Source organism: Dryobates pubescens, chromosome 1, assembly GCF_014839835.1.
Source record: "Dryobates pubescens isolate bDryPub1 chromosome 1, bDryPub1.pri, whole genome shotgun sequence".
In the NCBI taxonomy this organism is placed as follows: Eukaryota; Metazoa; Chordata; class Aves; order Piciformes; family Picidae; genus Dryobates; species Dryobates pubescens.
In genome coordinates this window covers 30,793,971-30,806,587 of record NC_071612.1, presented here as the reverse complement: position 1 = coordinate 30,806,587, position 12,617 = coordinate 30,793,971, and the positions used below count along the sequence as shown (strand labels likewise).

Below are 12,617 nucleotides of genomic sequence, written 5' to 3'. Positions count from 1 at the left end.
ACCCATCTGGGCAGCCGACCTGTGGCAAGACATTGCTGATCGAATCGAGAGAATTCCAGTGAAAGTGAGACACATTGATGCTCACATTCCTAAGAGCAAAGCTACTGAGGAACAGCAGCACAACCATCAGGCAGATCTAGCTGCAAGAGTTTCTCAAGTAGACAAGGACTCTGAACTTGATCTCAACTGGAAACACCGAGGTGAGATATTCTTAGCTCGGTGGGCTCACGATTCGTCAGGACATCAAGGCAGAGATGCAACATACCAATGGGCTCGTGACAGATCCATAGACATTTCCATGGATGCCATCACACAAGTCATCCATGACTGTGACATTTGTGCTGCTATTAAGCAGGCAAAGAGAATTAAGCCCTTGTGGTATGGTGACAGATGGTCCAAATACAGGTATGGTGAAGCTTGGCAGATTGACTACATCACTCTACCACGTTCTCGTTCTGGTAAGCAGTACGTGCTTACTATGGTAGAGGCAAACACTGGATGGCTGGAAACTTACGCAGTCCCACATGCAACTGCACGCAACACCATTCTCGGTCTGGAGAGACAGATCCTGTGGAGACACGGAACTCCAGAGAGGATTGAGTCAGACAACGGAACTCACTTCAAGAACAACCTTGTAAAGAGCTGGGCAAAAGAGCACGGTATTGAGTGGATTTTCCATATTCCTTACTATGCACCAGCTGCAGGGAAGATTGAACGCTACAACGGTTTGTTGAAGACCACTCTCAAAGCCATGGGAGGTGGATCTTTGAAAAACTGGGAGAAACATTTAGCACAAGCAACCTGGCTGGTGAACAGTAGAGGTTCAGTGAACCGAGCTGGACCTGCACATTCTGATCTGCTACAGAAAGTAGAAGGTGATAGAGTTCCTGTTGTTAGGGAAAAGAATCTGTTAGGTAAAACTGTTTGGGTATTTTCGCCCTCAGGAGAGGCTAAACCTGTCCGAGGGGTGGTTTCAGCAGAAGGTCCGGGTCACACTTATTGGGTAATGCAAGAGAATGGTGAAATTCAGTGTATTCCACAAAGAGATTTAACTTTAGCTGAGAGAGTTTAATTTCAGAATGTTGTACAGCTACAGCGCGTCCAAAGGAAAGAGTCCCTGAGGAATCTACGGTGCACGGACCCTGAGAACCCTGAGAGCCCTGAGTCAACTGAGAGTCCCTGAGTCCCTGTTTCCTTTTTTATTCGCTTCGTCTGCGGAGAGACAAACTGTTTTCCATTTTCTTGATTTTGGATTTTCTTGGACTTCTGAATCATCTACATCTGAGTATAGCCGGAATGGACGATGAACTTAACTTACGAACTGTAAATATTGTTCTGGATTGGATGGACAGTACGAACAGCCAATGAAATTGTTTAGAAAGGGGTGGACTGTGGTCGTTTGAGGCTGTGCCTTTAAGAACAAACACTGCTGGAACACACTGGCTAATGTTTTTGGTACTAGAACCAAAACATTCTGATATTCTAAACGAATTTCATTGGTTGATAAACAAAAATTCAGCTTTAGATTGTGAAGCGGTTGGAAAATTTTTTTTCCTCAGTTCAGTTCGGTTTGGGAGTTGGGGGAGTTTGGTGTTTCAGCCTGTTCTCCCTGCCTGCTTCTTCTGCGAACTGCTGGACTTGGCCTTCAGATAAGCAAACACTAATCCTGCATGGGCTTTTGAAGCTTGCTAACAACTCTTTTCCTTAGTAACTTGCCTTTCTCTCTCTCTAACCCCTTTTTGGGGAAAAAGGGAGGTAAGGGGGGGAGAGAGGGGGTTCCAAAGAGGGGATCCCTCCCTGAGGGAGGGATTTTTGTTGTGTTATTTGTCTTTGCTGTGTATTTCTGTGTATATATTGTAAATACCTGTATATATTGTGTTATATATAACCTGCTTTCCATATATGCTTGTAAATATATAGCTTTTGCTCTTCGACTGAGTTAGCTGTGGTTTCTTATTCTGTGGAGGAGGGAGAGCTAAGCCCTCTCTCAACCTACCACAATCCCCAAGGACACAGTGCAGCCTGTAGTATCACCTCTAACGCAACAGCTATTTAAAAGCCTTTCCAAAGGGAGATCCCCTGGCGGGCAACAGGAAGCAGCATATTCATATTCAGATTGCATTTCCACTTACCCTGCCCAAGCAATCAAGGTGACACAGGCATATGGAGACCAGGACAAGACATACACAATGATGACCACAAAAGCAATTTTTGCCAGCTTCCATTCATTCCTCATGGACTGGGAGAGGTAGGATCTGCGGCTGCAGGATCCCAGCCGTTGAACATCTCTGGGAGGGGAGAAACATGACAGGTATGTCACAGAATTGTCAGGGTTGGAAGGGACCTCAAGGCTCAGCCAGTTCCAACCCCCCTGCCATGGCCAGGGACACCTCACACTACAGCAGGTTGCTCACAGCCACATCCAGCCTGGCTGCAAAAACCTCCAGGCATGAGGCTGCCACCACCTCCCCTGGGCAACCTGTGCCAGGCTCTCACCACCCTCATGGGGAAGAACTTCTTCCTGACATCCAATCTGAATCTCCCCATTTCTAGTATTTTTTCTATTCCCCTCAGTTCTCTCACTCCCCGACACCCTAAAAAGTCCCTCCCCAGCTCTCTTGGAGCCCCCTGAAGATACTGGAAGGCCACAAGGTGTCCTCAGAGCCTTCTCTTCTCCAGCTCTCAGTCTGTCCTCATGGGAGAGGCGCTCCAGCTCTCTGCTCATCCTCGTGGCCCTGCTCTGGACACCTTCCAGCACCTCCAGATCCTTCCTGGAACAGAGGCTCCAGAACTGGACCCAGAGCTCCAGGTGTGGTTTCAGCAGAGTGGAGCAGAGGGAGAGAATCACCTCCCTGGCCCTGCTGGCCACACTTCTCTTGCTGCAGCCCAGGCTCTGCTTGGCTCTCTGGGCTGCAAGTGCTCACTGCTGGCTCCTGTTGAGCTTCTCCTCCCCCAGCACCCCCAAGGTCCTTTTCTTCAGGGCTGCTCTCCAGCCAGTCCCTGCCCAGCCTATATCAGTGCCTGGGATTGCCCTGACCCAGCTGCAGGACCTTGCCCTTATGAGGTTGTCATGGGCTCAGCTCTGCAGCCTGTCCAGGTCCCTCTGGATTGATGTCTTCCCTCCAGTGTGTTAGCAGGAGGGTGAAAAAATGAGGACCAATATCTCTAAAATCACATAATTGTTATGGTTGGAAGGGACCTCAAGCATCATCCAGTCCCAACCCCCCTGCCACGGACAGGGACACTTCACACTACAGCAGGGTGCCCAGATCCCAGCAATATGCCAGATTAAGCAGATTTAATCTTTCTCTGCTCTAAATTTCCTTTGTCCTCTGATAGTTAAAACTCCAAATGATAATTAGTGCAGTAGAATGCTCCAGGCATTCTGTCTGAGGTTGGTTTGGGTGTGTGACTGAGCCAGAAGCCCCCCTGGGATTCCAGGACTGCTGTTGGCCTTTTCCTAACACAAGGGGGATTTCAGGTTGGGAGATGAAGAAATTCATATTCTTTGCTCTTTGTTGCTCTCAGAGGTGGAGAAAGGTGGGCATAAAAATCAAATCTTGTGGCTTTTCCTTTTCAAGGGAGAAACAGTTCACAGGCGCTCCAGCTCACAAGGTAGGATGTGCTGGAATACTACTCGCTCCAAATGGTTGCAGGGGCATTTTTACTTCCTTGCAAGTTTATTCACTGGAGAATACTGGGTTGGTTGTTTGTTTGTTTTCTGGGGAGGGGGGGGGGATTACAACAGGCAGCCTTAATAGTTTTGGCAAAACCAAAAGTGTCATGAAATTCTCTTGTCACATCAGACAAACAAGCCCAGAAAGTGAGCTTGATGTGTTAGTGAGCAAAGGGCAGAGGGAAATCTTGTGGCCACTCTGGGTCACAGGTATGCAGGACACCATTTTCTGAAGGATGCATTCTTTGCTCCTTTGCTTGGTGTCAAGTATGGATGCACAAAGCACAGCAGGACACAGGATGGAGTTCAGTAAGAACAGCATTTTAGGCATACAGCTAAACATGATGGTGGTTGAGGCCTCATCCCTGGAGGTATTTAAGACCAGGATGGACGAGGCTCTGGCCAGCCTGATCTAGTGTGGGGTGTCCCTGCCCATGGCAGGGGGGTTGGAACTAGATGATCCTTGTGGTCCCTTCCAACCCAGACTGATACTATGATGCTAAAGGACATTGCTTAGCACCAGTGGTGGTAGAGTTAGGTAATGGCTGGACTTGATTTTGAAACTGTTGTCCAGCTGAAAGGATTCCAGGACTGGGAAAATGTAATTGAGCCTTGTGAAGCCAAATGACTTCCACAACTACCTGCAGGCAGGCACAGAGGAAAGCCACTGGGGGCTGATGATGCTGCCAGCAGCAGCAAGGATGGTGCTGGCTCAGACCAAAGTCATTAGGAGAAAGCTAACTGAACCAAGTTCCTTTCCAGAGCTTCTATAGCCAAGTACAGACCAAGATCTTGGAAAACAGCCTGAGCCCTAACAAGCACAACCAGATGTTGTGCATACAGCTGTGATGCTTGAGTGAAGCACAAGGCTTTGTGGGATGCCCGCCTTAATTGAAACCGTCAGAAACACATGAGGAATATTATGCTTAGAGGGCAGCCCAAAGGCAGGTGATGGTCCATTGATACATGGGGTTGGAAACTGTGCTGGAATGCACAAGGACTATATCCTCCTTGTATTACAAAGCTGAAATGCAAACAATCAAAGCTAGCAAATTAGCTGATGCCCTGCTAATTACCACGCTCTGGGATAAAGCTATGGCCACCAAAGGCTTCTTTCCCTCCTCCAAAAATACATGCATCCATTCCAGCTTTTACACTGACAAAAGCAGCTTTCCTTTCACTCTTCCTGATGTGGCACCTCATTTCCAAATGGAATTCAGGTTAATTTCTGATTCAGGCTTTTTGCAGCTAAAGAAAATCTTCTAATGAAAGGGAAAAGGAGATTGACTTCTTTCAGCTACATTACTTACCTGCCAGTACGTCTGATGGCCAGGAACATAAACAGATAGCAATGGAATATTATTATCAGGGGAATAAAAAACACACAGCAGCATAAAATCATGGTGTAGCTTCTGTTGGCAGGGGAGTAGGTTACATAGTCCCACGTACAGGATATCATCAAACCCTCAGGCACATAGGAACCTACGAAAGACAGAGAATCATAGAATCAATAAGGTTGGAAAAGGCCTCAGAGATCATCAAGCCCAACCTGTCACCCAGCACCTCCTGACAACTAAACCATGGCTCCAAGTGTCACATCCAAACCTTTTTTGAACACCTCCAGGGACAGGGACTCCACCACCACCCTGGGCAGCACATTCCAATGGCCAATTACTCTTACTGGAAAGAACTTTCTCCTCACCTCCAGCCTAAACCTCCCCTGGCACAGCTTGAGACTGTGTCCTCTTGTTCTGGTGCTGCTTGCCTGGGAGAAGAGACCAACCCCTACCTGGCTACAACCTCCCTTCAGGGAGTTGGAGACAGCAAGAAGGTCTCCCCTGAGCCTCCTCTTCTCCAGGCTAAGCAACTCCAGCTCCCTCAGCCTCTCCTCACAGGGCTGTGCTCCAGACCTCTCCCCAGCTTTGTTGCCCTTCTCTGGACACCTTCAAGTGTCTCAATGTCCTTCTTAAATTACTCACACATGCACCCAAATGTTGCCCAGTTGCTGATCCAATAACTGAGCACTTCAAATAAATACTGTACTACATGGGATAATAGAATTAGAATTGTTAGGTTTGGAAGGGACCTCAAGGATCAGCTAGTTACAACAAGCCTGCCATGGGCAAGGAGACTTTCCACTACATCAGGTTACCCAGAGCCACATCGAGCATGGCCTTAAAAACCCCCAGTGGTGAGGCTGCCACCACCTCCCTGAGCAACCTATGCCTGTGTCTCACCACCCTCATGGGGAAGAATTTCTTCCTAACATCTAATCTAAATCTCCCCTGTTCTAGCTTGGATCCATTCCCCACAGTTGCATAATTACCTGAAACCCTAAAGTCCCTCCCCAGCTTTCTTATAGGGTCCCTTCAGATACTGGAAGGCCACAATAAGTTCTCCTCAGAGCCTTCTCTTCTCCAGACTGAACAGCCTCAACTCCCTTAGTCTGTCTCCATAGCAGAGCAGCTCCATCCCTCTGCTCATCCTTGTGGCCCTTCTCTGTACACCTTCCAGCACCTCCAGATAATTCCTGTACTAAGGGCTCCAGAACTGGACACAGTGCTTCAGGTGTGGTCTCAGCAGAGTGGAGCAGAGGGGGAGAATCCCCTCCCTGGCCCTGCTGGCCACACTTCTCTTGCTGCAGCCCAGGCTCTGCTAGGCTCTCTGGGCTATACTGGGTTACACAGCATGACAACGAACCACGGATGGTGGCCAGGCAGCCACTGAGGAACTTCTCAAAGCACTGAGTGAAGCTAAACAAGAGCACAGAGCGAAGAGCAGAAGAGAGAGAGAGGAGGCGACATACTCCAGCCCAAGAGGGGAGCCACGCTCCACCCCAGGGAGTAGAGCCAGACGAGAGCGATGAGCTGCAGGGTCCGCTTCTTGGAGCTCCAGCGGATGGACCGCAGAGGGTTGGTGATCACCAGGTAGCGGTCCAAGGCAATGGCCAACAGCGTCATCATCGAGGTGATGCCGAAGAGCGCCCCGCAGAAGGCGTACGCCTTGCAGCCTGAAGCAGAAAGCGTCCTGTCAGGCACTGCCTCCAGACACATGCACGGCTTCTCTCACAGCATGGCACAACAGACTTCCCCTTGGCTTTTTGCATCACAGAATTGTCAGGGTTGGAAGGGACCTCAAGGATCAGCCAGTTCCAACCCCCCTACCATAGCCAGGGACACCTCACACTACAGCAGGTTGCTCACAGCCACATCCAGCCTGGCTGCAAAAACCTCCAGGCATGAGGCTGCCACCACCTCCCTGGGCAACCTGTGCCAGTCTCTCGCCACCCTCATGGGGAACAACTTCTTCCTAGCATCCAATCTGAATCTACCCATTTCTAGTTTTGCTCCATCTCCCCCAGTCCTATCACTCCCTGAAACCCTCAAAAGTCCCTCCCCAGCTTTCTTGTAGCCCCCTTCAGATACTGGAAGGCCACAATTAGGTCTCCTTGGAGCCTTCTCCTCTTCAGACTGCACAACCCCAACTCTCTCAGTCTGTCCTCATAGCAGAGCAGCTCCAGCCCTCTGCTCATCCTGGTGGCCCTTCTCTGGACACCTTCCAGCACCTCCAGTTCCTTCCTGTACTAGGAGCTCCAGAGCTGGAAACAGTGCTCCAGGTGTGGTCTCACCAGAGTGGAGCAGTAGGGGGAGAATCCCCTCCCTTGCCCTTCTGGCCACACTTCTCTTTTTCTCCTGTCTCAAGACTTCAAGCCCACTAGAAGGTGGGTTTTTTTGTTGGTGTTTTTAGGCTCATAATGTCACAAATATGAATAAATCACAACCATGCATTTAACAAGTCCTGCTCTCCACTGTGGGCTCTGACTGTGTTCTTTCTGCCAGTGGAAAACTGCCCCAAAGAAAAATCCAATCTGATTCAATGTACATTTTCCTGGCCTGCTGCCCAACCTATTGACCTTACCAGGCTGCTGCAGACATCTGTCTGGTAATGATAGATGAACATTTCACAAAATGACTTTGGTTTATGGAGCTTAAAAACACAGAAGCAGTTTAAATTTGATGACCAGCTCAGAGAGATAGCTCCAGCTCCTACAATTAATATAGAATCACAGAATTAAATGGGTTGGAAAAGACCTTTGAGATCATCAAGTCCAACCTCTCACCCAATACCGTCTAATCCATGGTACCTAGTGCCACATCCAGGCTCTTCCTAAACACCTCCAGGGATGGTGACTCCACCACCTCCCTGGGCAGCACATCCCAATGGCCAATCTCTCTTGCTGGGAAGAATTTCTTCCTAACATCCAGCCTGAACCTCCCCTGGCACAGCTTGAGACTGTGTCCTCTGGTTCTGTTGCCTGGGAGAAGAGACCAGCCCCCACCTGGCTATAACCTCCCTTCAGGTAGTTGTAGACAGCAAGAAGGTCTGCCCTGAGCCTCCTCTTCTCCAGGCTAAGCAACCCCAGCTCCCTCAGCCTCTCCTCACAGGGCTGTGCTCCAGACCCCTTCCCAGCTTTGTTGCCCTTCTCCGGACACGTTCAAGAGTCTCAATGTCCTTCTTAAACTGAGGGGCCCAGAACTGGACACAAGACTCAAGGTGTGGCCTAACCAGTGCTGAGTTCCGGGCAGAATGACCTCCCTGCTCCTGATGGCCACACTATTGCTGATGCAGGCCAGGATGCCCTTGGCCATCTTTGCCACCTGGGCACACTGCTGACTCATGTTCAGCCTTCTATCAACCAGTAGCCCCAGGTCCCTTTCTGCCTGGCTGCTCTCCAGCCACTCTGACCCCAGCCTGTAGCACTGCATGGGGTTGTTGTGGCCAAAGTGTAGAACCTGGCACTTAGGTACATTTATGACTTAATAAAACATTTCTAGCCATAGCATCTGCCCTTACAAGCTAAAGAGTAATGTGACAACACCTTGATGCTGACTCCTCTCTTTCCCAAATAAATAAGATTAACCAAATCCCTGACACAAATGCTGTGCTACCACGTAGCCTGATGAAGTTGAGACCCCAGGCTGTCACTTGAGAACCTGGTGCTGCTCTTTCCATAGCACAAACCAAGACTACCATGGCTAAAATAGGTTGTAGAGAGGGTAGAGCTGGTGAGGTACAAATGAGTGTTGAAAAAGTACCTATGTCTCCGAGTATCCACTTTCTGTGCAAGCTGTTGACAAAGCACATGGGCGCCTGAGAAGCCGACATCAGGAAGTCACTCACAGCTAAGTTCATGATAAAGTAGTTTTGGGGTGTCCTCAGCTTCTTGTTGCTTGAAAACATGAGAAAGAGATTTTAAGGAGAGAAAGTGAACAGTCAACATTATGGCTTGTCTTGCTAGCATAAATAAATGCTGTCCAGGTTGGAAATCATAGAATTGTTAGGGTTGGAAGGGACCTCAAATTCCACCTCAGCCAGTTCCAACCCCCCTGCCATGGCCAGGGACACCTCACACTACAGCAGGTTGCTCACAGCCACATCCAGCCTGGCTGCAAAAACCTCCAGTGATGGTGACTCCATCACCTCCCTGGGCAGCACATCCCAATGGCCAGTCTCTCTTGCTGGGAAGAATTTCTTCCTCACATCCAGCCTAAACCTCCCCTGGCACAGCTTGAGATTGTGTCCTCTTGTTGTGGTGCTGCTTGCCTGGGAGAAGAGACCAACCCTCACCTGGCTACAACCTCCCTTCAGGGAGTTGTAGACAGCAAGAAGGTCTCCTCTGGGCCTCCTCTTCTGCTGGCTAAGCAACCCCAGCTCCCTCAGCCTCTCCTCATAAGGAAGATGTTCCACTCCCCTGATAATTTTTGTGGCTCTGTGCTGGTCTCTTTCAAGCAGTTCCCTGAGGTCTATCTTGAGCTGAGGGGCCCAGAACTGGACACAATATTCCAGATGTATCCTCACCAGGACAGAGTAGAGAGGGAGGAGAACTTCTCTCAGCCTACACAGCCCTTCTAATACAACCCAGGATACCATTGCCCTTCTTGGCCACAGGACCACATTGTGCTCTCAGTTATCTGGAGTTTGAATTCAGGACTTTTCAGTGTTAGGTAGCTACAACACAAAAAGAAAGGCCTGACCCAACACTGTGAGACACAGGGGGAAAGCAGGATTTTATCAAGAGCTTTCTTCTTGCAACCTCCATGCAATAATTCTCAACAGTCTGAAGTCATCGTCTTCCCTTCCCCTCTCACCACTCGCCCCCACCAAAAAGGTTCCTTCAGCAGACAAAGTTGAACAACTGAGGCCTTTCTGATGTGCTCTGAAGTATCAGTATCTGCAGCTAACATTAAGACCTTCCCTCATGCTGGTAAAGAAATGCTCAAAAGGAAGTGGAGAAAGCAATACCAACTCTACTGCAATGCTGACAACAGTGCTGGATCTCATAGCTACCTGCAACAGCTAAGTGAGAGAGGATGCAGACTTCACACCTTCACAGGTGCTTGCCTGCCCATGGAGGTTTCCCCATGCTGACAACTTGATGCTTTTATTACACCAGCAAAGCCAAATAAATTTCAAGACACAGAGAGAGAGGTGTCTACAGCAGCAGGGAATTCTGTTACTTCTCTACCTGAAATTAAAAGCCACTCTTCAAAATAATGGATTTGCTTATCTGAGAATCATTGAATCAACCAGGTTGGAAAAGACCTCAGAGATCATCAAGCCCAACCTGTGACCTAGTACCTAACACCTCCTGACAACTAAACCATGGCTCCAAGTGCCACATCCAAGCCTTTCTTGAACACCTCCAGGGATGGTGACTCCACCACCTCCCTGGGCAGCACATCCCAATGGCAAATTACTCTTTCTGAGAAGAACTTTCTCCTCACCTCCAGCCTAAACATCAGGAACAGTGTGGCCAGCAGGAGCAGGGAGGTCATTCTGCCCCTGTACTCAGCGCTGCTTAGGTCACACCTTGAGTCCTGTGTCCAGTTCTGGTCTCCTCAGTTTAGGAAGGAGGTTGTGCTGCGGGAAGGTGTCCAGAGAAGGGCAACAAAGCTGGGGAGGGGTCTGGAGCACAGCCCTGTGAGGAGAGGCTGAGGGACCTGGGGTTGCTTAGCCCGGAGAAGAGGAGGCTCAGGGGAGACCTTCTTGCTGTCTCCAGCTCCCTGAAGGGAGGTTGTAGCCAGGTGAGGATTGGTCTCTTCTCCCAGGCAAGCAGCACCAGAACAAGAGGACACAGTCTCAAGCTGTGCCAGGGGAGGTTTAGGCTTGAGGTGAGGAGAAAGTTCTTTCCAGAAAGAGTAATTGGCCATTGGAATGTGCTGCCCAGGGAGGTGGTGGAGTCACCATCCCTGGAGGTGTCCAAAAAAGAATTAGATGTGGCACTTGGAGCCAATGGTTTAGTAGTCAGGAGGTGCTGGGTGACAGGTTGGACCTGATGATCTCAGAGGTCTTTTCCAACCTGGTTGATTCTATGATGATTCTGAGATTTTGCCAAGTGTTTCTGCAAATTCTACAGGATGAATGGAGAAGTCTTGCAACAGGCTAAATACAGCTTCTGTCATTAAACATATTACACTCTTCTTTAAACATTCAGAGTCCTTTGCAGAACAAGGAGTTTGTTTTCTCATTTACTCTGACTTCTTAAAACCTGAGGAATTTACACTGGTGTTATCACAGTCTCAGTGTGTTAGGGGCTGGAAGGGACCTTAAAGGATCATCCAGTCCAACCCCCCAGAGCAGGAGCACCTAGAGCAGATCACACAGGAACACATCCAGGTGGGGTTTGAGTATCTCCAGAGACGGAGACACCACAACCCCCCTGGGCAGCCTGTTCCAGGGTTTTGTCGCCCTCACAGGGAAAAACCTTTTCCTCCTGTTTCCATGGCACTTCCTCTGCCTCAGCTTCTGCCACTGCCCCTTGTGCTGGCATTTGGCATCACCCAGCAGAGCCTCGCTCCAGCCTCTGGGCACTCACCCTGCACATCTTTATAAGTTATCAGTGATGTTCATGGATTTGTGGGGGAGGAGATTGCTTTTCCCCTCATTTGCTTGGAGATTTAATTCAAGAGGGAACCACAGTACAGAACATCAGCACACAGGCACGTGTGAACCCCATGGCCAGCCAGGTCACCCTCAAAGGATGTTTTGTACCTGTAAAATGCGTAGAGAACCAGGAGATTTCCAATCATGCCAATGGAGCCAATAACAAGCACACAGGTTCCCACAGTGTAGAGGACATAGTCAGGGATCTCTGCCTTGCTCACAGTGTGTGGCTGGGTGCCCATGTTCAAATCCTGAATGGAAAACAGACAGAAGAATAAAACTTAGTCCATTCAGGACATTTATTCCAGAGGACACACACTGAGCCCTTCGAAGCAAGGCAGAGCATTGGCTTCCACAGCTTGTGCAGAGCAAATACCTCTGAGCTCTTTTAACATGTCCTGTTATCAAGTTTATCTCAAGCAGACATCATTTCTTCAACAGTGCATATTTATATTAAGAAAAGAACCGGGGGGGGTGGGGGGGGTGGGGGGGAAGGAAGTGATGATGATATGAAAAAGACAAAGATGTGCTAGCATAAAACTTGCTCTGGGTAGCTGACACGTTAGGGACCAGAGATAATGACCACATAGAATCATAGAATTGTCAGGGTTGGAAGGGACCTCAAGGATCAGCCAGTTCCAACCCCCCTGCCATGGCCAGGGACCCCTCACACTACAGCAGGTTGCTCACAGCCACATCCAGCCTGGCTGCAAAAACCTCCAGGGATGAGGCTGCCACCACCTCCCTGGGCAACCTGTGCCAGTCTCTCACCACCCTCATGGGGAACAACTTCTTCCTAACATCCAACATGAATGTACCCATTTCTAGTTTTGCTCCATTCCCCCCAGTCCTATCACTCCCTGACACCCTCAAAAGTCCCTCCCCAGCTTTCTTGTAGCCCCTTTCAGATACTGGAAGGCAACAATTAGGATCACTAACATCAAATCCCACGCTTAGTAAATTGCTCTGCTTTCCCTAGGCTCCCCACCCACTAACT

General features: G+C 49.3%; 1 protein-coding gene across 1 annotated transcript in view; it reads right to left on the bottom strand.

Moving 5' to 3' along the window:
• LOC104299134 (melanopsin) overlaps positions 1 to 11,863 on the bottom strand; it is a 34,376-nt gene extending 22,513 nt beyond the window's left edge. Inside the window, exons 1-5 of the mRNA XM_054163326.1 lie at positions 11,729 to 11,863; positions 8,773 to 8,906; positions 6,483 to 6,686; positions 4,987 to 5,158; positions 2,133 to 2,288 (exon numbers count right to left, since the gene is read on the bottom strand). Coding sequence (XP_054019301.1) covers positions 2,133 to 2,288; positions 4,987 to 5,158; positions 6,483 to 6,686; positions 8,773 to 8,906; positions 11,729 to 11,862 — 800 coding nt within the window. The 5' untranslated portion in view covers position 11,863. The remainder of the gene's footprint in view (positions 1 to 2,132; positions 2,289 to 4,986; positions 5,159 to 6,482; positions 6,687 to 8,772; positions 8,907 to 11,728) is intronic.
• Positions 11,864 to 12,617: the final 754 nt, after the last annotated feature.